This window comes from Chiloscyllium plagiosum, unplaced genomic scaffold (genome assembly GCF_037043375.1).
Source record: "Chiloscyllium plagiosum isolate Xiang-an unplaced genomic scaffold, Cpla_swu_hap1 HiC_scaffold_5, whole genome shotgun sequence".
Lineage (NCBI taxonomy): Eukaryota > Metazoa > Chordata > Chondrichthyes > Orectolobiformes > Hemiscylliidae > Chiloscyllium > Chiloscyllium plagiosum.
In genome coordinates this window covers 51,905,526-51,931,769 of record NW_028270143.1, presented here as the reverse complement: position 1 = coordinate 51,931,769, position 26,244 = coordinate 51,905,526, and the positions used below count along the sequence as shown (strand labels likewise).

The following is a 26,244-nucleotide window of genomic DNA, read 5'->3' as shown; positions in this document are numbered from 1 at the left end:
CAATAGGGGGAATGAGCAGAGACTGAATAGGGCAAATGCTACACAATACCCTCTGCAAATTTGAAGCCAGACTTTCATGATTGAAAGTGACATGATAATGGAAGACCAAAACAATGCACTTAGCATCTTTGTGTACGTACACATTAAGTACCCTTCTGCATCAAGATTCATATCAGAGTGTCCTGAGGCAGAGGCTATCTGCAACATTATCATCCAGCAAGCAGACTATCAATTGCCTCTTAACAGGCTGCAGCTCACTTGTGCTCAGTTCCTCACCACTCGCTGGCCCCAACACTAACACAGCCTCCAAAATGTGTACAGTGGGCCGACAGACGGCGTGGCATGGAAAACAAGTGGTCTATGTTGACAACTTGCTCATCATTACCAGAGAGCAGGAGGAGATTGAATTGAGAGTTGAGATGGAACAAAAGGTTGGACCATTCAGTCATCCTGAACATTTCCCGCTGGCCCACAAATGGAGAACAATATCCTTCTTTGGGCTTAGAAAATGCATGCATGGAAACTTGTTCACCTGCCACCCACATGCTCACTGCCCTGCATTAGCTCCTGATCTTGCAACTGCTTGATTCAAAATATATCTGTTTCAAATCTCTTCATGGCTTGACTCTCTCTTGGTCATCAGCTCCAGCCTTACAGTTGTCCAAGATATCTGTTGCTTCGATACTAAACTGTGTGAAAATATTTTCCCCATTCCCCCCTTTTCTCCTCCTATCCCTGCAGTACAGTTGTGCCTCTAAGTCTCTCCTTTCTTACAGTAGTTGAAACTTATCACTTTGACCAAGCTTTTGATCATGTGATCTAATATTTGACTGCATAGTTCATTGTCGTACTTCGCATTATAATGTTCTTCACATAGTTTAGTATCATAGACTATTTAATATTTTCCACTTGTGTTTGGAGGGAGATAAATTGTTCTTAAGTCAATCCTAATACACTGTTGTAGTGTATTTGTGGTTTAGCATTGTTGGATCTGGTAAATCTGTTTAAGATAATGCATGAACAGTTCCTGTTTAAGGTGAATTTGAGTCTCTGCTGTGGTGTTAACTCTAGGAAGTGAAACATTGCTGATTACATGGGTTGGCAACAAACACGTATTAGACATAATAGTCCTGCAAATTAATGCTTTTTAGTAATGTGCTTTCACCCTTCCTAAATTCCCAATTTCCTCCTTTACTCCTCATCTTTATTTATTTATTACATTTCTCAAACATGTCTTCATTTTCACAACAGCATGTTGAATGATTACCTGATTTGTAATATGTTTTTTCTGTATACTCAGCTGCTTCCTTTAATAATGGATTCTTTAATTTTCCCCAATGGCCAGTGTTAGGCGTACTAGCCTCTAGTTTCCTGTTTTCCAGATCCCTCCTTCTGGAAGTGTGTTTATTTTGCAGTTTTCTAATTTGCTGGGACCATTCCAGAATCTGGAAAATTTTCAAAGTTTTACAGACAATTCCATTAAGACCAGAAGTCTATCTGGCTAAGGAGACTTGTCAGTTTTTAGTGTCATTAGTGTTCCTAGTAATCTTTCTTGAGTTATCATTATTTTAATGATCCACCTCCCTTTTGGAATATTGTGAATAGTAGTACAGAAAACCTGTTTAAAGTATTTGCCATGACCTTGATTTTTTGTTTAATTGTTCAGCCTTCCTCACTTCAGTTGAAAAATGTGGCGCTGGAAAAGCACATCAGGTCAGGCAGCATCAGAGGAGCAGGAGTGTTGATGTTTCGGGTAGAAACCTTTAATCAAGAATATGTGTGTGTGTGTGGGGGGGGGGGGGGGGTGGGGTGGGGTGGTAAGAAAAGGAGCTGTGAGATAAATTAGGAGGGTGTGGCTGGGGGGCAAGTTAGATGGGAAGAAGGTGATAGGTGGGTGGGCTGGAGCTGTTAGGTGGGAAGCGAGATGGGCAGGTAGGACAGGTCAAGAGGCAGAGTTGTGTCAGAGGGTTGAATCTGGGATGTGGTGGGGGAGGGGAGTTGAGGAAACTAGTGAAGTCAATGTTGATGCAGTGTGGTTGAAGGTTCACAAGGGGGAATGAGGAGGCATGCTTCGTACAGTTGTCCGATAGCTTGGATTAGGCGGTGGAGATGGCCCAGGACTTGCAGATTGGGAGGGGGAGTTGAAGTGTTTTTTTTTCTTTTCTTTTTTTTATACTTTTTTTTTTTAACCCTCACACTACCACCTAAGTGCGGTCGTGCTTATTTTTTCCCCCAGCACCCATGGTGTGTGTGTGCAGGTGTGAGACACAGTGGAAGACACAAAGTGCACGAATCTTCATTCAATTTCCACCACCAGGAAGATAGGAAAACACCCGGGGGAGTTGAAGTGTTAGCCACAGGGCAGTGGGGTTGATTGGTGCGTGTGTCCCGGAGATGATCTCTGAAACATTACACAAGTTAGCGTCTTCTCTTTCCGATGTAGAGGTGACCACAGAGAGCAATGGACGCGGCAAATAAAATGTGCGGATACGCAAGGAGAGGTGAGAGTGCAGGCTTTAAACCTCTTCTGGCAGCAAAGGAAGGTGCAGGGTGTTTGGTGTGTGTGTGTGTGTGTGTGTGTGTGGGGGGGGGGGGCGGGGGGGAGAGAGACATGGACCCAACAAGGGAGTCATGGAGGAAATGGTCTCTGTGGCATGTTGATGGGGGTGGGGAGAGAAATATCTCTTTGCTGGTAGGGTCTGGATTATAGGTGGTGGAAATGATGGGGAATAATGCTTTGTATCCGGAGGTTAGTGGGGTGGAAGGTGAGGACTAGGGTGGTGGGGAGGAAGGGGGTTCTATCCTTGTTGTGGTTGGAGGTGTGGTGTTCAAGGGTGGAGTTGTGGGAAGTGGAAGAGATATGCTTGATGTGGTCTCCTCTACATCTGGGGAGACAGAATGCCAAAACACAGAATGTTTCAGAGAATATCCCTGTGACACACATACCAAACAACCTCACCGTCCTGTGGCCGACCATTTCAATTCTCCCTCTCTTCCCAAGGACATGCGCGTCCTGGGCCTCCTCCACCACCAAATCCAAGCCACCCGCCAAATGGAGGGAAAAAAACCTCATCTTCTGTCTTTGGACCCCTTCAAACACATAGCATCAACATCGACTTCACTAGTTTCCAAATCATCCCTCACCCCACTTCATTCCAGATCCAACCCTCCAACTTGACTCTGTCCATCTTTCTTCTCACCTATCTGGTCTATCTGTCCACCTATCGCCTTCCCCCTCCACCCTCCTAATTATCTCTCAGCCCCCTTCACATTCCTGACCAAGGGCTTATGCCTGAAACTTTGACTCTCCTACTCCTTGAATGCTGCCTGACCTGCTGTGCTTTTCCAGCGCCATACTTTTTAACTCTGACTCTCCAGCCCTCACTTTCTCCTTCCTCTCTAAGGGACCACTGTTTACTTTGACTACTGTTTTTATCCCTTTCTCTGTTTTCCTGGATTGAGCTTTACTTCCTGTTTTATATTGCTTACTAGTTTCCACATTATAATTTATCCCTTTTTAAAGTCACCCTTTGCTGTTTTCTAAAATGTTTTCATGTTCAGCACTACCTATGTACTGTCCTCAGCAACACCAACATTGTACTCTGTGCCTTGCACCATTACTCTTCCATAACAGCCAGATACTGCACCTGCTGTTCCATACCTGCAAACGCTGTCATGAGCAGCAAAAGTTTGGAGAACTTCCAGTTTATGGAGAACAGAACATGAAACACCAGTATATTAGAATGGAAGTTTACAAATGAAAAAAGGTACAAATAAGGGTTTCAAGAGCAGCTAAGCAAGGGAAAGAGACCTGCCATTCTTGCCTGGTCTGGCCAACATGTAACTCCAGGCTGTCAGCAATGTGGTTGACTCATAACGACACTGAGCAATAACAAGTGAGTAATAAATACTGGCCTAATCAGTGACTCTGCATCCCAAGAATGAGTTTAAAAAAGGTAATATGATAACACTGAACAAATGATGTTTTTTTCGAGAGTCTCATTTGTTTATTTTTACAATTCTGCCATTATCTTTACACTATAAATAATCTCAAGTTTTCTTAAAATATAAAGTGTGCTCATATTTCAAAAAACTCTGACTTGTATGTTTTTTTGACAACATAATTTATTATACCAAAGACAGAAAATGTTATTATGCTGCAGGAAATGAGGCAAAAATGTCTGGAAAAATTCTGAAGAATCAAATTAACTCAAACTGTAATTTACGTAGTACCAATACTTTAGCTCAATAACATTCATGAACATGTACTGACACCATATCATATTCTTGGCTGCAAGACTACAAAGCAGACCCACTCTCCAGTGCTGTTCTCGGGTCTAGAAATAACAGCATAGTGGCAATCCCTCAGGCCAATATGGCAGCCATAAAGTGCAGACCAAATTCCAACTGGAAAGGTGTCTCAAGTGAGCAGCTCTTAGAAAGTGACAGACACTTCAGAAAGGATGATTGGAGGGTGTTGACAAGATTTAGAGTGAGGAAAGGCGGAGTTCTGACTCAGGGTCCCGAATTCAGACACAAAACGAAGGGTCTAATGAGGTAAGGAAAGGGGAAGAGTACAAGATAAATATTCAATTTTATTTACAAACAGTAAAACAGAGAAAACATTTATGATTATATCACTTGCTGCTGAACATTTCCTATATGAATCGTATTGTAGCATTTAAGAAACTGCACAGTTTGCTGTTTAAATGAAAGCAGATCTCCTGAGCTCTTGTGCAATTTCTCAGTCTGACAGCTAGAGTAGAATAATAATTTATTATCACTTCTACTTTCAAAAGAAATCCAGTGTTTAAATCACCATACACCAGCACCTATATTCATAACAGAAATCATATATTAAAAAATCCAGACAAAGTTCATCTTTCTTCAATTCACAATGCATGGGTTCCTGAGGTGAAGGAAAAGACAGGAGCAGTATTTTCCACCACTGCAGAAAATGGACATGGAAGCTGCTGAATCTCGGGCCTGAGCACCATGCCGCCACAGATGTGAAACTACACTGACTGGCTGCTTGATACAAAGCTGATCTCCAAGCTTTATGCAATGCTTCGGTCTCGGACCTTGCCATATGGTCACTCTCCCGAAACTCACTCTCCCTCTCTTTTAATGTAGATTAGTTTTTGATCTTTATTCTAAAAATTCCAGAAATCATGGAAAACTTATAAGCAGCTATTTCTGCCCCAAGGATGTGAGTAAACCCCTGAGTGCTGGAAAAAACCCCACAAAACCAAGAGCAGCTCTGACAGCCAGGATCTTTTCCTATGCAGCTTACGTTTACAAAAAATCAGATGGGCCAATGGGCTAAGGGGGTGACAGATGGAGTTTAAATTAGATAAATGTGAGGTGCTGCATTTTAATAACGCAAGGGACAGGACTTGTACAGTTAATGGCTGGGCCCTGGGCAGTGTTGCTAAAGAAAGACCCCTGGGAGTGCAGGTGCATAGTTCCTTGGAAGTGCAGGTGCATAGTTCCTTGGAAGTGGAGTTGCAGGTAGACAGGGTGGTGAAAAAGGCATTTGGCATGCTTGCCTTTATTGGTCAGAACCGAGTGTAGGAGCTGAGATGTCATGTTGTGGCTGTACACAACGTTGGTTTGGCCACTTTCAGAATACTGTGTACAATGCTGGTCGTTCTTCTAATAGGAAATTTGTTGTTAAACTTGAAAGAGTGCAGGAATGATCTACAAGGATTTGAGTCGTATGGAGAAGTTGAATAGTCTGGGGTTTTCTTTCCTTGGAGTGTCAGAGGCTGAAGGGTGACCTTGTAGAGGTCTATAACCTCAGTGGCCTATAAGGATGACCTTATAGAGGTCTAGAGGATTTTCAACTTATCGAAAAGACAGGGAGGCGGGCAGAGGGGGCGGGGTTGCCTTGTTAGTTAAGAACAAAATTAAATCTATGGCACTGAATGACATAGCGTCAGATGATGTGGAGTCTGTGTGGGTGGAATTGAGGAACCACAAAGGCAAAAAAAACCATAGTGGGAGTTATGTACAGACCTCCTAACAGTGGTCAGGACCAGGGGCGCAACATGTACCGGGAAATAGAGAAGGCATGTCAGAAAGGCAAGGAAATGGTGATCATGGGAGACTTCAATATGCAGATGGACTGGGTAAATAATGTTGCCAGTGAATCCAAAGAAAGGGAATTCATGGCATGCTTACAAGATGGCTTTTTGGAACAGCTTGTCATGGAGCACACAAGGGAGCAGGCTATTCTGGACCTAGTGCTATATAATGAACCAGACTTTATAAAAAATCTTAAAAGGAACACTTAGGAAGCAGCGATCAGTCTGCAGTTTGAAAGAGAGAAGACAAAATCGGATGTAATAGTGCTACAGTTAAATAAAGGTAATTATGAGGGCAAGAGAGAGGAACTGACTAAAATAGACTGGAAGCAGAGCCTAGTGGGGAAGACAGTAGAGCAAAAATGGCAGGAGTTTGTGGGTATAATTGAGGACACTGTACAGAGGTTCGTCCCCAAGAAAAGAAAGATTATCCGGGGAGGGATGAGACAGCCATGGCTGACAAAGGAAGTCAGGAAATGTATTAAAGAAAAAGAGAGATCCTATAAAGTGGCCAAGAGCACTGAGAAATCAGAAGTTTTGGAAGGCTACAAAAACAAACAGAGGATAACAAAGAGAGAAATAAGGAAGGAGAGGATCAAATATGAAGGTAGGCTAGCTAGTAATATTAGAAATGATAGTAAAAGTTTCTTTCAATACATAAGAAACAAACGACAGGCAAAAGTAGACAGTGGGCCACTTCAACCTGATGTTGGAAGCCTAGTGATGGGAGATAAGGAAATAGTTGGAGAACTTAATAAGTACTTTGCGTCAGTCTTCACAGTAGAAGACATGAGTAATATCCCAACAATTAAAGGGAGTCAGGGGGCTGAGTTGAGTATGGTTGCCATTACTAAAGAGAAAGTGCTAGAAAAGCTAAAAGGTCTTAAAATTGATAAATCTCCTGGCCCCGATGGGCTACATCCTAGAGTTCTGAGGGAGCTGGCTGAGGAAATAGCGGAGGCGTTGGTTGAGATCTTTCAAAAGTCACTGGAGTCAGGGAAAGTCCCGGATGATTGGAAGATCGCTGTCGTAACCCCCTTGTTCAAGAAAGGATCAAGACAAAAGATGGAAAATTATAGGCCAATTCGCCTAACCTTGGTTGTTGGTAAAATTCTAGAATCCATCATTAAGGATGAGGTTTCTAAATTCTTGGAAGAGCAGGGTCGTATTAGAACAAGTCAACATGGATTTAGTAAGGGGAAGTCGTGCCTGACAAACCTGTTGGAATTCTTTGAAGAGGTGACAAGTAGGTTAGACCAGTGAAACCCAGTGGATGTGGTCTATCTAGACTTCCAAAAGGCCTTTGATAAGGTGCCACACGGGACGTTGCAGAGCAAGGTGAGGGCCCATGGTGTTCGAGGTGAGCTACTGGTATGGATTGAGGATTGGCTGTCTGACAGAAGGCAGAGAGTTGGGATAAAAAAGGTTCTTTTTCGGAATGCCAGCCGATGACAAGTGGTGTCCCGCAGGGTTCAGTTTTGGGGCCACAGCTGTTCGCGTTATATATTAATGATCTGGATGAAGGGACTGGGGGCATTCTAGCGGAATTTGCCGATGATACGAAGTTAGGTGGACAGGCAGGTAGTACTGAGGAAGTGGGGAGGCTGCAGAAGGATCTAAACAGTTTGGGAGAGTGGTCCAGGGAATGGCTGATGGAATTCAATGTGAGCAAATGCGAGGTCTTGCACTTTGGAAAAAAGAATACAAGCATGGACTACTTTCTAAACGGTGAGAAAATTCATAAAGCCAAAGTACAAAGGGATCTGGGAGTGCTAGTCGAGGATTCTCTAAGGGTAAACATGCAGGTTGAGTCCGTGATTAAGAAAGCGAATGCAATGTTGTCATTTATCTCAAGAGGGTTGGAATATAAAAGCAGCGATGTGCTACTGAGACTTTGTAAAGCTCTGGTTAGGCCCCATTTGGAGTACTGTGTCCAGTTTTGGTCCCCACACCTCAGGAATGACATACTGGCACTGCAGCGTGTCCCGCGGAGATTCACACGGAAGATCCCTGGAATGGGAGGTCTAACATACGAGGAATGGCTGCGAATCCTGGGATTATATTCATTGGAGTTTAGAAGATTAAGGGGAGATCTAATAGAAACTTACAAGATAATACATGGCTTGGAAAGGGTGGATGCGAGGAAATTGTTTCCGCTAGGTGAGGAGACTAGGACCCGTGGACACAGCCTTAGAATTAGAGGGGGTAAATTCAGAACAGAAATGTGGAGACATTTCTTCAGCCAGAGAGTGGTGGGCCTGTGAAATTCATTGCCGCAGAGTGCAGTGGAGGCCGGGACGCTAAATGTCTTCAAGGCAGAGATTGATAAATTCTTGATGTCACAAGGAATTAAGGGCTATGGGGAGAATGTGGGTAAGTGGAGTTGAAATGCCCATCAGCCATGATTGAATGGCGGAGTGGATTTGATGGGCCGAATGGCCTTACATCCACTCCTATGTCTTATGGTCTTATAAAATCATTAGCTGCATGGATAGGGTGAATAGACAAGGTCTTTGTCCAAGGTTGGGAATCCAAACTAGAGGGCACAGGTTTAAGGTGAGAGGAGAAAGATTTAAAAAGAACCTGAGGGGGAACCTTTTCATGCAGAGGGTGATGCGTGTATGGCAAGAGCTGCCAGAAGAAATGGTGTAAGCTGGTACAATTACAACATTTAAAAGTCATCTGGATAGGTGGACAAAAAGCAAGAGTTTAAAATGGATATGGGCCAAATGCTGGCAAATGGGGGACTAGGTCAGATTGGTATATCTGGTTAGTGTGGCTAGGCTGGACTGAAGGATCTGTTTCTGTGCTGTATAACTCTAACTCCAAACAAAAAATTCTGAGTTCAGCCTCAGCCATTTCCATTTCTCTTCCCTCCTCTTTGTAGTTGAGTGTGTCAATAACATTGAGCACATACAAAAATACAAAGATACAACAGCAGTAGCAGGTTTCCAGTTGTTGTCTGAGAAACACAGCTTACCACGGAATAAACAAAAGGAAGGTGCGGTGAGACATTACATTATGAGACAATCCCATAAAATATGGGCTGGTTGATCACCAGATTATGCTGCCAGTCATGCTGAATAGGAAAAGGAAGATGAAGACTGTCAGAAAGCATAAAGCATTCAAATACAAGTAGTGGATATAACATCATGCCCAAAATCTCTGCTTTTCCCCTGAGACAGTATGCACCATTTGACCACATTAGGAAACCAACTGCTCATGACCCCTGCCACTAAAGGACAAGCTCCTTCATTCTGAATGTGGATGTGGATGGAGGAGTACTAAGACAAAGCACATGAAAACATCACAAACATAACGGTATCACAGTAATGTTATTAGTATTCACAAGTATTATAAATCAGGCACCAGCTTCTGGGAGTCCGTCTATGCAATTAAATGCAGAAATCTGAAATTTTTTCTCCAAGTTAACTTGGACCTTCACTACTGTGCAATACCTGATTTTAAGTATAAATTTATACCTCCTGGTCAACTTCCTTGAACTAAAAATTGAACTAAGAACATGATCAATCTGGATCCTGTTGAATGGTGCAGCAGGCTTGAAGGATCAAAGTCGAGAGTGTGGAGCTGGAAAAGCACAGCAGGTCAGGCAGCAGAGGATAAGCAAAAGCTCTTCGTCACTGAAGGACCGAAGGCCGACCCTTGCTCTCAATTCCTATGTTCCTCTGGCTCTAAAGCATAACTTTGACTTTATCTGACCAGTTGGGTGTTGGGGTGGGAGCGGCAGGAGAAAAGTGGGTGGGTGGGCTCAGTAGGGGCTATGGAGTCTGGAGGTTGAGGGTCCCTACACAATTATCGGGTCTTAACTCGATAATTGTGTGTAGTGTCATCGTCACCGTCACAGACTGGCTCCCTCTCCTATTGGGCAGGAAGCAAATCATCAGAAGCCTGAGGACAAGGGAGATTTGTATTATCTGGAGGCTGCGATAAGGGAATGGTGGAGATTGGGGGAACAAGGAAGTGTCTGATCATGGGGTTGCACAGATAAGCATGCAGGATTCAGCTGGTAGGTTTAAAGAAAAAGAACTTATTTCCTGGATACAACCAGCCAACAGCTGGGTTAAATAAAAGATGCAGATGCTAGAGATCTGAAACAAAAACAGAAATTGCTGGAGAAATTCAGCAGGTCTCGTAGCATCTGTGGAAAGAAAGCAGAGTCAATGTTTTGTGTCCAGTGACCCTTCTGGGATTAGCTGCCAGGTTCCCTATGGATCAAGAAACTGGCTATTCACAGTAATATTTTGAAAGTTAAGGAATAAGGCTGGAAAGTTTTCAAAGTGCCATCTCAACTCTTGGAGCAGGTAGGTCACTTGTCCAACATGCCATCTCCAGCAAAGCTAGAGGTGGATTGGCAACAGGTCAGCTGGAAACTGGATTTTTTTACAAAAAAGATTTTAACCATCGGACTGACTTGAACACACCAGCCTGTTTGTGGTTAAAACTTCCTCCTAACTGTCTCAGTGAGGAGGATTCTTTGTTTTATTCCTTGAAGAGCCATGCTGCTGTCTGCCCTGCCACTGCTGTCTGCCCTGCCACAGCTCCCTGTAGAGGCTGCACAGCTGTATCAGGTAATACGTTATTAGTAAATAGTAAATTGTCAATCAAAATCTACAAAAATCCTACAGACAGCACAGTGAACGGTCAGCAACTTTCCTTTTGCTGACTGCAAAATCTGGGTCATGCCCAGTTTCAATTTTACATTGTGTTTACCGTAAAAATGTTACGATTCAATTTGCAATGAGTAAAAGATTGTCCAAAAATGTTTAGCTTTCTCCTCAGCTGATCATACATCACATTGTTCAAATTATTTCATGGTTGCAGTCTCACTGCATCCAATGACAACAATATTAATAGAAGTGAAGTCACACGTAAAAAACTTCTGTGCGGAATCTGCTGGCAAATGCGACCTGAGAATAATTGAAAATTGACAATTTTTGCATAAACAAGAATAATCAAACTATCACACAAGCATGCACACTCTAAAACAGGAAAAGGTAATCTGCGTTAAAGGATGAGCACACAGGAACATAAATCTAGAATTTAAATAAATAGCTAACAGAACAGAGAGGCAGGGAAAAAGATTAGTCCTTTGATCAACATTCACAGGACCAACCAATACTACCTTTGCATTCAACCCTGTCCCAATGTTCTACTGAAACATAGTATGCAAGAAAGGTAATGCAATATAGAGAACATATTACCTTTGCTCAGGGTCAAAAGGCTACAGTTCCAGTGATCACAAATGATAGTGCTGTACCTACTGGCATAGAGATAAATTTCCACAACATATTCTTATATAATTAATATAAATAAAAGTTAAAAAGACCAGCACAACAAATAATGCCAGCAAACAAGGTGACAAAATGCAGTGTTTCATAGCTAAGCCTAAGAACTTATAAACATGGTGTGATTTGCATAACAAGATGTACATGTGCTCAAAATGCTGACATTTAGAGCAAATCTCAGCAATAATCTAACACTTGATCTAACTGGACTTCTATGGAATCTTCAACCATATGTGTATAGCTCAAACTTAATAAGAGGACATTTTAAAAGGCATAATTTAAAAATTACACTTTTGTAAAAAAATTACATTATGTTAAAACACAATGTTTTTTAGATTTCATCCAAAAGCTCAAAGATCACACAGCAGAAATTCCCACTGATACTTAATAACATCATAACTTTTAAAAGCAGATTATGTGAGGTGGTGTTGAGACCACTTCCAGTAATTTGTTTCACAATAACATCAGAGCAATGTCCTTCAACATAAAGAGCATTGCCTCACTATCTTTGACAAGGGTTAGTGCCAACTATTCAAAAACAAATTCCACAAGCACTTTGGCAATGAGAGGTCTTTTTCTAACATTCCTTCAAATAATTAGCATTTAAAACTGTTAAGCAATTTCTGTAGAAAGTGTTGTTTTCAACTTATATTTTCCCCTCCAGTTGCAGTTAACTCCAGACATCCTGTAGGTAACGTTTCTCTTCACGCAAGTCGGCCAAAATTTTCATGGCAACCAAAGTATCCACGCCCAGCTTTTCTGATACAATCTGAGTTAGAGAACTGGCCACATCTTTAGCCATATTCTTGCCATCTCTGTTTAAGAAGCAAAAATAAAGTCAGTAAGGGGGCACTTTCACTACTCTCAGATATTATGTCTTTTCTTCTAGATCTCACAAAATCCAAAGTGCAGATAGGCAATACTTGCAAGGCACAGATATTCTGCATAGAGTTGAACAATTAAGAATTTTACAGCAGAGCAAATTGAAGTCAGAACCAATTAATGCTTTCAATCAAATTCAGTGTAAAATATTAAAGATGTCACCCAGTTATAGGAAGGATATTATTAAGCTGGAGAAGGTTCAGAAGAGATTTACCAGGATGTTTCCGGATATGGATTGTTTGAGTTAGAAAGAAAGGCTGGATAGACTGGGACTTGATCCACTGGAGCGTAAGAGGTAGAGAGGTGACCTGATGCAAGTTGATAAAATAATGAGAGATGTGGATAGAATTAATGGCAGCTGCCTTTCCCCTAGGATGGGGAAATTTCAAGACTAGGGGTCACATTTTTAAAAGTGAGAGGAGAAAGATTTATAGAAGACATAAGAGGCAACTGTTTTTACACAGAGGATGACTTGTGTGTGGAATGAACTTGAGAAAGCAGTGGATGAGGGTACAATTACAACTTTTAAAAAACATTTGGATGGACACATGAATAGGAAAGGTTTGGAGGGATTTGGGCCAGGACCAGGCAGGTGGGACTAGATCAGTTTGCAATTATGTTCGGCATGGACTAGTTGGACTGAAAGGTTTCTGTGCTGTATGACTCTATGACAACAATGTTTACCATCTCATGAAAAAGAGCAATATAAACATCCATTTTGAAAATTGTACCACAGTATAGCATTAGCTTCATTCCAATGGTACAAGCTGCACGCAATATTAGAAAACTGAAAGCAATTTACAAATAATGTGCTTATTTGACTCTGAGATGGAATTACTGCTTTGTTTCCCCACCTTCAATACTGTACACATTATCTGCAAAAGCCGTCAATGCTGTAAACTCTTTGAACCTGATGTACATCTGCTTATAGACATTTTAAATCAATCTGTTCAGACACATCTCTGGAGCAAGTGGAACTGAAATGTTGGCTTTCTGGCCACAGGTATGGGCACTACCACTGTGCTGTATAAGCCCGGAGATACATCTGTTTACATACTTAGGAAAAATAAAAACTTTAGTTTGCTTTTCCCATCTAGCTAGCATAGGGACAGTAAACTGACCAACCTCCATCATCCTCTTCCCTCCAAAATCATTATCATTACTACATTCCTAAGTGCTGCAAAGGAAAAAGTATTCATTTTAAAAATATTTAAAAAAAGTTTAGTTCGTATAGCAACTAACTGATATACTAAGCTTGTCTGGATACTGCACAAATAGCTCATTGAGATGTTCAAGGTTAAAAAAATCAAAACTTCAAACAATTTTTCTTAATTTTAAAATAATTATCTACTCAACATTTTTTAAAAGTATTAATGCTTATGATTCCTTTCTAATTCATACCACAATTGAGTTAACAAAAGATACCATTTCTCAAGTCAGCTTCCAGAAACAACCTGGTTGAAGCCACTACTAATTCCCATTCAAATTATTTTGCTGTTTTCCGATTCTTATTTCACCTCCCCAACGTACAAAACAACTACAAAATAGGAAAGAGTTTACCCTGCACTTCTAGCACTTGTCAAAGTCCTCAAGAAATTGAAACACTTCAAATTTTACATAAAGTAAAAGTTTAAAAACCAAAAAAATGGCTTAATTGAAAAATTAAAAATAGAGTGCAAAGTGGAGAGTCTCCCAAGCATTTGTGTTTAGTATAGTGGAAATGGGACACTAGAATCTTTACTGCAATTTCTATGCAATTTTCCCCAAATATTTTCAGTACCATAAGAGCCACCAAGCTCTTCACCTGTTTTTAGTGAGATGACATCTTGGTAACTTGCACTACAGATCATGAACTGGAAAGATCATTAAAGGGGAAAATTGTCTGCAAACGCTCATTCAGGAAAAAGTGAGGCATTTTAGTGGCCAACACTTGAATCAAAGCCCCTCTCCACCTTGATGGATATTTCACACCTTGAGCTTGTGATTACAACCTGCATGATAGATGATTGAAAGCTCATTTCAAAGTTGCGAATGACATTCTGGTTTTGCAGCTTGGATGTTGCTAAGTGAAATTTATAATCACTGCATTGCTTAACTGGGTGTGAATGTCAGCCGGCAAGCACAAGGATTAATGCATGAAAATAATGTCTAATCACTGCTCGGGTGTTATACCGTAACACCTCCAGGCGAGTTCAAATTAAGGTCATTGCCAGGAAGAGGGATTTTGGCCCTAACTGCCAATGTTCAAACAGCAAGACACTGTTGTATGTGACTTTGGAATGAGCTTTCAATCTTCTATCAAACATCTATCTTTGTGGCTGGCATTAGTACCCAGTTAAGCAATGCAATTATTGTAAATTTCTTATATATTTCTGGATTTAAAAGGTCCTCCAGGGACCTTACCTTTATCACTTTAGTCTCCTCTGAACTTAGAACCTCGAGATAGTGATGGTCAGGCAATTCTGGTCATTTCAGTATCCAATGATTTAAAATGTCTTTACTTTGGCGCCCATGCCTTCAAGCTACTTTAATCTCTAGAATTCGCTTCTTAAATTGTTCCATTTCTGCTTTTCTCTTTTCGGATGCTCCTTGATCCATGCATCACAAAATTGTTATACTAAAGGAGACCATTTGTTCAATCATCATGTCTGGAATAGCTTTTGACATTTTGGCTTGCTACTAGTTTCCCGTGTTTTCTCCGTAACTTGGCATAATGTGTAAACACGAACAAGTATCTTGTGCCTTCTTGAATGCCTCAATTAAGCCTGCCTCCACCACACTAACGACCCGCTGTATTATAAGTTATTCTCATGTCACATTTACTTCTTTTGTAATATACTTCAAAATTGTGCTCTATGGTTCTCAGTCTGGTCATGAGAAGAACTCATCTACTCTGCTCCCCATCTACTCTGTCCAGACTTCTGGTGATTTTGAAAACTTCTATCAGATCTCCCCATCTGAGGAAGGGTCACCAGACCCAAAATGTTAACTCTGATTTCTCTTCACAGATGCTGCCAGACCTGCTGAACTTTTCTAGCAATTTCTGTTTTTGCATCAGATCTCCTCCTTGTTCCCTTATCTCAAAGGCTAAATAGTACTAAAAACTTTTTTTAGATTAGATTCCCTACAGTATGGAAGCAAGTCCTTCGGCCCAACAAGTCTACACCGACCCTCAGGAAAGTAACCCACCCAGACCTGTTCCCCTACCCTATGTTTATCCCCGATTAATGTACCTAACAATATATGGGCAACTTATATGGCCAATTCAACTGACCTGCACATCTTTGGATTGTGGGAGGAAACCGAAGCACCCAGAGGAAACCCACGCAGACACAGGGAGAATGTGCAAACTCCACACAGAGTCTCGCCAGAGGCACAAATTGAACCCAGATCCCTGACGCTGTGAGGCAGCAGTGCTAACCACTGAGCCACCGTGCCGCCCTCCAATCTTTCCTCATAACTAGGTTTATCAGCCTGGAACTGTTTTGATAAAGCGTTTCTATACACTCTGCATGTCTTCACATCCTTCCAACAGTTTGGCACCTAGAATGGTACACAATACTCCATCGGAAGTTTAACTAGTATCTTATGTAAGTTCAGCATAAACTTCCTGCTCTTATACTTGTGCCCCTATTAATGAATGCTGGAATAATGTATGACTTGTCAACATTCTCTCTTTACCAGTCCTGTCATCTTTAATGATTTATGTACATATACAATCATGTCTTTCTGCTCCTGCATGCCCCTCAGAACTTATTTAATGCTATCTCTATTCTGAGTACCAACGTATATCACCTCATGCTTCTCTGCATTGAAATTCATCTGCCACCTATCCAGTCCTAAGTTGTCAAAGTTTCTTCAAAGTCCTACATTGTCCACCTCACAGTTTATAAGGCTCTCACGATGTTTTTTATATCATGCACAAAATTTGAAACTGTCTCCTACTTACCAAGATGTAGGTCATTAGAAAAGCCAAGCAACCCAAAACACCTGGGTAACTCTATGAAACCTTTATCCTGCCAGAAAAATACTCGTTAACCACTACTCTCTGTTCCTTGTCAGTTGGCCAATTTTGACTCCATGTTCCTCGTGTCTGTTATCCTATGAGCTATGAAACTTGTCAAGTCTATTGTGTGGCACTGAATCAAATGTTCTTTTTTCAAAGTTCATATGCACCACATCAATAGTATTTCCTTCATCAATGCTTTTACCTCTTCAAAAAACAAACGCAGTCGGTTCTGATATGACAGTTCAGTTCTCGTGCAATCACGCATTATAAGAAAATCGCACAATAGCTGGACAATTTAAACTAATGGGGCCAGAATCACATTCTCACCAATACAGGTAGGGAAAGTTCACATTCTACCAATAACAATCTAGATTCTTCAATCGTGTTAAAGAAACACGTTATAACAGAAAAGCCTGTAGTTAGACAATTTTTCCTTTAATCCAAATTAACCCATTTCTTTCAATGTGACTGATCCTACCCAAATAAATGATTCTAAAGCTCTATCCTCCAGAAGATACACTGACTGGTCATTTGTCCCAATATTCCTTATATCAAATGATGAGCAATAATATATCAAATGATGAGCAATAATACATCATTGCTTCACAGGAGGCTCCCAAGCACTGAGGATGTCACCTAGACAGGGGATGAAACGTCTGCAACACAAATTCCCAGCTCGGTGAACAGAACCACAACAATAATACATCTGTGAAGTGCCTGGGATCTTATACTGTGTAATCATTGTTCAAAAATTATGCAATAAAACTACACTTTTAAGTAGCCACGTCTCATTAGCTTAGGACCTGTGTACAAACACTCTCTGTGCACCTTCTCTGCAGCTGTAACACTGTATTCCTCGCTCTGTTCTATTACCATATGCACTTTACCTGCCTGTACTGCAAGCAAAACAAAAAAACCCTTTCATTGTACCTAGGTACAAGTGACAATAATAAATCAAATCAAATCTACCAGTATGTACTAGTTGACCAAACTAACCCCATTGCGGATTTTTGTCTGTGTAGAACATGGGACACTGCCATCTCCACAAACAAAATTTATTTTTTCCTGTTCACAGAGTCTACTTATAGGAGAAGATCACAATATTGTTTTCCTCTTCCCACCTGCACACCAACAAGAAAACAGGCAAGTTGACATGCAGGCACCAATGTTAACTGCAAGAAGGAGTTTAGACCCCTTATAAATGTAATTATTTTACACGGTTATTTAACCCTGACCAGCACCTGTGTTGTACATCTGGTGCAATCACCTTGTAACCAGGTCATATGCACCACAGTCATTAGAGGAGATCTGATTGTTCCTCCCAAATTACAGTGAAAGCATGAACATTGTACAAAACTCTCTAAATTAAACAAATGGTCTTTACTGCATACATTCTGCTAAGTTTAAAGCTTGGCTTTCATAATACCATCTGATTGTTGCCAAACCAATGCCAACCACCAACCTCACAAATTAAAGGTTTTTGAGAAACAGTATTACATTGTGGGTGGTGAACTTCAACTGAATTTTGCCCAACCCTTTGTAAGTTTTTATTTTGAAATCCATTTCTTCATCTCTTTAGGTCTCCCTTCCCATCAAAATAGAAACATTAAAATGCAACACAAATTATTTCCCATGCCTAAATCATTTATATCAAACCAATCATGAGAGGTGTACATGGAGCCCACCTTACTTTCAGGGCCCCGGTCCTTCAGTAAAGTCAACAGAGTGAAATATACCATTTTCCAACTTTGTCAGACTTCATAAAGAGTGAGGAGAATCTAGAACACTTTATCCTGGTCACGAATTAACCAATAACACAAACAACCAACAACTCTGCTATTAATATTCAGAAAACGGAAAAGATTTAATACTCTGTTCTGAGTTTCGAAGTATATCACCTCATGCTTCACTGCATTGAAATTCATCTGCAACCTATCCACTTCTAAGTTTTCAGAGTTCCTCAAAGTCCTTCAAAATGTATGATAAAAAAAATAATAAAAATTGGAATTGGCGTTCCAGGATGGAGCTTACATCCAAACCATGCATAAAGGTTGGCATGGTGCAGGAAATTTTGAGTGGTGGAATTTCTTGCATTACCTGAGAAAAAAATTGGTGGGGAATTTGTCAACAAAGCTAACTATGATCCAACAATACTTTCATTTTCAAAGAATTCCTTAACACATTAATGAAAAAACGAAGGCTGTGTAATTGCTGGAGTTACTATATTTGGAAATAATGCAGTGGATCTACTGTAACAGGGTTAATTGTTAAATTTTAATCAAAGATTGAGATCCAGGATGTAACAAATATGGTTGTAACTACCTGGTTAAAACGGCCCAATATTGTTGTTTATATGCCATGGAAATATATTAGCTTTAACCTCAATCTGTGGAAGGTGTTTAGGGTAATGATTTGAGTGTGTAGAAATCAGTTACTTAGAACATCTTTTGGTGTCAGCTTTTGCCTGTTGTGCTAATTTAAATATTGTGGTGTCAAGGACGTTAAATGTTTTCCTTGTGCATTTAATTTTAATGAAGAATTGATCATTAACAATTTTTTTCTAATTTAGTTCATGCAAGTCCAAATTACACCTTATGTCAACACACAACAGCAAAATACTGCAGATGCTGGAAATCTCAAACAGCATCTTTTGAGAGTGTATCAGAGATAATGTTAGGTCTGACATGAAACTTGCGATTAAAAAAAAAATAAAATATTGTTACTCTGTAATTACGTTGCCTAATAAATAAGATTTAATGAAAATGAAAAGGTAGCACCCAGAAAACAGCTCAAGGAAATCACAGAATCCCTACAGGCCATTTAGTCCAACAAGTCCACATGGACCCTCCAAGAGTAACCCTACCCAGACCTATTCCCCTACCTTATTAATCTCCATCTACCCCCGACTAGTGTACCTAACCTATACATCCTTGAACGCTATGAATAATTTAGCTTGGCCAATTCACCTAACCTGCACATCTTTGGGTTGTGGAAGGAAACCGGAGCACCTGGAGAAAAACCACACAGTCACCTGAGGCTGGAATAAAACCTGGGTCACTGGCGCTATGAGACAACCACTGAGCCACTGTATCCCTTGAAAAGAAAACACATGACTGCAGCAGGACTTCAGCCCCTCACCCATGAGAAAGCCCCATTTCAGAGAGCTGCCAGCCAAGCTGATTAGCCTACCAGTCAGTCAGTATGCCAGCAGCCCTAATGCTGGCCTGGGACTACAAACTGTTCTTCTAATCCAAGTACTGAAACCACTTGCCACTTCGTGTGGGGCCAGGATGATGGCTATTGACTTCCAAATATTTAAATGGAAGAAATTTCTCTGCAGCAGAGGATGGGAGGCATGGTGGCGAGCACTGGTTCCTCATTATACCAGGGACTCAGGTTGATTCCACCCTGGGGCAAAGTTTGCACATTCTCCCAGTGTCTGCATGGGTTTCCTCCCATTGTCCAAAGATGTGCATGTAAGGTGAATTGGCAATGCTAAATTGCCCATGTTGTTCTGGGATCTGCAGGCTAGGTGGATGAGCCATGGGAAGTACAGGGGTTGCAGGGTAGGGAGGTGGGTTTGGGTGGGACGGTGTGAACCTGATGGACCGAATGGCCTGCTTCCATGCTGAATGACTTCTAAGAGTACAGGATGTCGGAGAAACAATCTGTTAAATTAGAAACAATGGCAGCATTGAGAGAGGAGTCAGTGAGGTCAAGCTGGGTATCAACAGTAGAGGTGTAAAGACTGACACATTGTTAATAGATGAGATTTCTGATCAGCAGAATGAAAATGAGAAGGAGGAGATGGGGGCCCAGGATGGATCTTTGGTGGGAACAACAATCATTGTAAATGATTTCTTCGCTATGATTAGTTCAACAGGTTTCATCATATGGAACTATCCAAGTGCAATCACCACCCAGCTAGATGACAGTGCACAGACACCAGAGAACTGGTTTACCTTTGTCAGTCACATTATTTGTTGCTGTTATTTGATACTTTGATAAGGGCAATACCTTCTGTGGCAAGTGTAGAAATCCAATTGGAGTTTTTCAATGAGCTGTTCCTGGACACATGGGCATGGACTTGGTGAGCAACATTGTGGGTGTCTTTGGAAAGGGAGGTTGGAGATGAGACAGTAGTTTGTAAGAGCAGCTATGTTGCCTTAACATCTCTCCTGCAGTGTTGGGACATACAACAAGACCTTAGGTACAGCACTAAGATTTTTAAAATCAATTTATAATTGCAATCCAACCTAGTATTTAATTACATTAAAATAAAAAGGATTCTTCAAAGGTCATTTTTATTGTCTTGTGAAAGTGACTGACTAAACTCCTTCACATTGGCCAATCATTTTCTCTTTTTCCAAATCATTGTTATTACAGACAGTGAGGTATATTATGTTTAATTCAGATATTCTGCATCAACGGTACTTTCCACCTCAGAAAGAATGTTCATACGATGCTCATTCACCAGCTCAAACATTTCAGGTGCCTTTATGGCGTGGAATGCAGCACTGCCCAGATGTTACAAGTCATATATTTACCCAATTATGCTTGAATTATATGCTTTATTCTGGGTAATTCAGCAATGTACAATTATATGCAACACGACTATGAATCTGCCCATTTCTACTCACCCACATACATAGAAATAACCTTTTTCATCCAGCAACATTTTTGTGACATCTTCAGCAAAGAGATGAAGCAGATGTTGAACATATTTTGGATTTCCTGCTGTTGTATCCTTGGGTAGATCTCTTGAGAAACAGACTTTCAACTGTGTTAATGTGCCATTATCTTGAAAGCCCTTTAACTCATTTCTAGAAATCACAGGAACAGAACATATTTTTATCATTTCCTTTCTTCCATTTAAATGGTTTATATGTTGCCCTCGTTCCTCCTGATTGCTATACTGAGAATTTTTTTATTTAAAAAGTTCCCTTCTCCGTGTTCTGTTAAATTTACTGGAGTTCATTAAAGTAACGTGTGCTGTTGGCAAAGGGAAGAGCAGTAAAGTGTTGGTGAAATGCAAGTACACAACTTAGATACTCAGAAGGCATTTGAGAAGTTACCACATCAAAGGTTATTGCAGAAAATAAAGATCATAGCGTGGGAGGTAACAATTCCTTTACTTGTCAGAGCATTGAGTATAAGAATTGGGAGGTCATGTTGCGGAGGTACAGTACAATAGTTAGGCCACTTTTCAAATATTGTGTGCAATTCTGGTTTCCCTCCTATCGGAAGGATGTTGTGAAACTTGAAAGGGTTCAGAAAAGATTTACAAAGATGTTGCTAGGGTTAGAGGATTTGAGGTATACGGAGAGGCTGAATAGGTTGGGGCTGTTTTCCCTGGAGCATCGGAGGCTGAGGGGTGACCTTGTAGAGGTTTATAAAATCATGAGTGGCATGGATAGGAAAAATTGACAAGGTTAGGGGAAGTCCAGAACCAGAGGGCATAGGTTTAGGGTGAGAGGGGAAAAATTTGAAAGGGACCTAAGAGGCAACGTTTTCATGCAGAGAGTGGTGCCTGTTTGGAACGAGCTGCCAGAGGAAGTGGTGCAAGCTGGTACAAATACAACATTTAAAAGGCCTCTGGATGAGTATATAAATAGGAAGGATTGAGGGATATGGGTCAAGTGCTACCAAATGGGACTAGATTAGCTTAGGATATCTGGTTGGCATGGAAAAGTCGGACCGAAGGGTCTGTTTCCGTGCTGTACATCTCTATGACTCTAAATTAGCATGGATGGGAAATTGGTCAGCTAACAGAAAACAGAGTTGGCTTAAAGAGATCTTTTTTGTTGGCAAGATGTAATAGAGCATGTGCCACAGGGATAGCTGCTGGGCCCTCATCTCTTTACTATTTATATAAAATTACTTAGATGTAGGAACTAAAGGCATTTTCACTAAATCCGCTGATGACACAAAGATATGTAGGAAAGTAGGTAGTGAAGGAAAACAAGGAGGCTTCAAAGGGATACCTAAAGGTTAGGTGTACAAGAGACCTGGCAATTGGTATACAATGTGGTAAAACATGAAATTGTCCATTTTGGCAGAAAGAATAATAAAAAAGTGTATTCTTTCAGTAGTGAGAAATTGCAGAACACTGAGATGCAGACAGATTTGGGTGTCCTAATGCATGAAATCACAAAATGTTAGTATGTAGGTACAGCAAACAGAATATTATTTATATTGCAAGGAGACTTGAAAGTACTAGTGGGGCTATGCCCGAGTAATGCAGACCAGATCTGGAGTAGTCATAGAGATGTACAGCACTGAAATAGACCCTTCGGTCCAACCCGTCCATGCCAACTAGATATCCCAACTTAATCTTGTTCCACTTGCCAGCACCCAGGCCATATGCCTCCAAACCCTTTATATTCATATACCCATCCAGATGCCTTTTAAATGTTGCAATTGTACTAGCCTCCACCACTTCCTTTGGCAGCTTATTCCATACACACACACACCACCCTCTGAAAACGTTGGCCCATAACTCTCTTTTATATCTTTTCGCCTCTCACCCTTTTGTCTATAGACTTTGTCTATTTATCCTATCCATGCCCCTCATGATTTTATAAGCCTCTATGAAGGTTACTCCTCAGCCTATTGGCCCATCTGATCAAGATCCTGTTGTAATCTAAGGTAACCTTTTTCACTGTCCAATACACCTTCATTTTTGGTGTCATTTGCAAACTTACTAACTATGCCTCTTATGCTCACATCCAAATCATTTATGGAAATGACAAAAAGTAGTGGACCCAGCACCGATCCTTGAGGCGCTCCACTGTCACAGACTTCCAGTCCTTTGCACATCATTTGTCACTATACTTAGCAACAATGTAAATGCTTCAGAAGGTTCACTAACCTAAATCCTGGAATGGCAGCACACTTTTCCATTATTGACAAAAGCTCTTTGCCTAAAATTGTTAATTTCTCTAAATTCTTTCCACAGATCCCAACTGGCCTGCTCACCATTTATGTCAGAGATGTACAGCATGGAAACAGACCCTTCGGTCCAACTGTCCATGCCGACCAGATATCCCAACACAATCTAGTCCTACCTGCCAGCGCCCGGCCCATATCCCTCCAAACCCTTCCTATTCATATACCCATCCAAATGCCTTTTAAATGTTGCAATTGTACCAGACTCCACCACACCCCCTGGCAGCTCATTCCATACACGTACCACCCGCTGCGTGAAAAATTTTCCCCTCTCACCCTAAACCTATGGCCCCTAGTTCTGAACTCCCTGATCCCAGGGAAAAGACTTTGTCTATTTATCCTATCCATGCCCCTCATAATTTTGTAAACCTCTATACAGTCACCCCTCAGCCTCTGAAGCTCCAGGGAAAACAGTCCCAGCATGTTCAGCCTCTTCGAGTAGCTAAGATCCTCCAACCCTTGCAACATCCTTGTAAATCTTTTCTGAACCTTTTCAAGTTTCACAACATCTTTCCGATAGGAAGGAGACCAGAATTGCACGCAATATTCCAAGTGGCCTAATCAATGTCCTGTGCAGCCACAACATGACCTCCCAACTCCTGTACTCAATACTCTGACCAACAAAGGAAAGCATACCAAACGCCTTCTTCACTATCCTATCCACCTGCGATTCCACTTTCAAGGAGCTATGAACCTGCACTCCAAGGTCTCTTTGTTCAGCAACACTCCCAGGACCTTACCATTAAGTGTATAAGTCCTGTGTATTAGTGAATTTTTAAAAATTCACTCATGGGACATGGCACAGGCTGGCCAGCATTTATTGACCATTTCTGGTTGCCCTTGAGAAGGTGGTAGTGAGCTGCCTTCTTGAATGGCTGCAGTCCGCATGCTGTAGGTTGACCCACAATGCCATTAGGGAGGGAATTCTAGGATTTTGACCCAGTGACAGTGATGGAATGGCAATATATTTCCAAGTCAAAGTGGTGACTGGCTTAGAATGGAACCTGTGGGCAGTGGTGTTCCCATGTACCTGCCGCCCTTGTCCTTTTAGAGGGAAGTGGGTGTGGGTTTGGAAAATGCGGTCTTGGAGGCTTGGTGAATTTCTGCAGTGCATCTTGTTGATAGCACATACTCCTGATACAGAAATGTTGGTGGTGGAGGGAGCAGCTTATGGACGTGGCGCCCATCAAGCGAGCTGTTTTGCACAGAGTGTATCAAGTTACCTGAGCATTGCTGGAGTGGCACCCATACAAACAACTGGGGAAGAATTCCATAACATCCTGACTTGTGCCTTATGGATAGTGGACAGAATTTGGGGAATCAGGAAGTGAGTTACTTGTTGCAGTATTCCTAACTTCTGACCTGCTCTTGCAGCCAGTGTTTATATGGAGAGTCCTGTTCACTTTCTAGTGAATGGTAACCCCAAGGATATTCATAGTGGGGGATTCAGTGATAGTAATACCACTGAATATCAAGAGGCAGTGATCAGATTGACTCCTTATTGGAGATTCTCATTGCCTGGCATTCTTCTCACTTATCAGCCCAGGCCTGAATATTGTTCAGATCTTGTTGCATTTGAACATGGACTGCTTCAGTATTTGAGAAGTGACACATGGTGCTGAATGTTGTGCAATCATCAACAAAATCCCACTTCTGACCTTATGATGGAGGGAAGGTCATTGATGTAGCAAATGAAGATGGTTGAGCCTAGGACACCACCCTGAGGAACTCCTGCAGAGATGTCCTGGAGCTGAAACCTCCAACAATCACAATCACCTTCCTATGTGCCATATACAACTCTATTAGAGAGTTTGCCCCCTGATACCCACGGATTCCAGTTTTGCCAGGGGTCTTTGATGCCATATTTGGTCGAATGTAGCCTTGATGTCAAGGGCTGTCACTCTCACCTCACTTCTGAAATTCAGTGGTTTTTGTCCATGTTTGAACCAAAGCTGTAATGAGGCTAGGAGCTGAGTGGCCCTGGTGGAACCCAAATTGGGTGTCACTGAGCAGGTTATTGCTGAATAAGTGCTGCTTCACAGCACTATTAATGACACCTTCCATCAGTTTACTCAGCAGTGGAGGACTAGTTAACCTTTGAGACATTACATGTTAGTTGTGACATGTTTATTTCAAATTTCCAACATTCTCCATCTTTTATCAGGACAATACCCTCTTTTTTTTTTGAAAAAATTAGTTTTAAGGCTTCTACTCCATTATTTAAACAATCTAATGCTTGAATTACAACTATGTGGCTCAGAGAAGCAGATTCTTTATTTTCTGAAAGGAAATACAAATAATCATTGCGAGTATGTACCAAAGTACAATATTTCACTGAAGTTTGAGGGAACAGAGTTAAGACATCTAAGGATAGGGAATGCAAAGGGCTGCTATGCTGTTGCAGATCATTGATCAATTTTTCATTTTATAAAATATGAAGACCCTCAGACCTACTCAGTGTAGTTAGGATTCATATAACATGCAGTGAGCCCATGCAGAATTGCATTTAAGCCACAACAAAGTCCCCAGAAATGAATTTAATTATGGGTAATCCAATGATACAACTGAGTGTTATGACAACCACTAAGCACCAGTTTGGAACTGTCACATCAGCAGAAGCTGTTTACAGGCAAGGCCTGTAATTTGCTACAGCACAGCTTCTTTAGAAAGGATCAACCTTGCTCTGTGACTCATCTTTCTGTCAGGCTCCAACCACCTGTTCTTTTAGAGAATATTTGCTATTTTGTTATTACAATTGATGAGAAGCAACACTCCAGAGCTGAATAGCAGCCCTTTTCTGGACTGTCGATGCCAAACAATTTGGTCTGAGGTTCACATGAATTAACTACATGTTGTGGGCAGTATCGAATTACATAACAGGCTTAATTTCCATACAGGGCAAATATCAGCTCATTCCAGATCCAGCACCTCAGGAACAGTGATGCCATTCACCATGAATTAAACCAGGGTTGCATTCTTAGATCTGAAGTACAGCTTGGGAGGATATTTAGAA

General features: G+C 41.2%; 1 protein-coding gene across 5 annotated transcripts in view; it reads right to left on the bottom strand.

The window, feature by feature from the left end:
- Nucleotides 1–3,946: 3,946 nt before the first annotated feature.
- The window catches only part of mtrr (5-methyltetrahydrofolate-homocysteine methyltransferase reductase), a 97,910-nt gene continuing 75,612 nt past the window's right edge, over nt 3,947–26,244 (bottom strand). For 4 of the 5 annotated variants that reach the window (XM_043689986.2, XM_043689981.2, XM_087987157.1 and 1 more), the window contains 3 exons: nt 20,924–21,106; nt 11,309–12,207; nt 3,947–4,549 (listed from right to left, as the gene is read on the bottom strand). In XM_043689986.2, the coding sequence (XP_043545921.2) occupies nt 12,063–12,207; nt 20,924–21,106 (328 nt within the window). In that variant the 3' untranslated portion in view covers nt 3,947–4,549; nt 11,309–12,062. Of the gene's footprint in view, nt 4,550–11,308; nt 12,208–20,300; nt 20,462–20,923; nt 21,107–26,244 lie in introns of those variants that run through there. The other variant, XM_043689982.2, reaches the window with a different exon arrangement.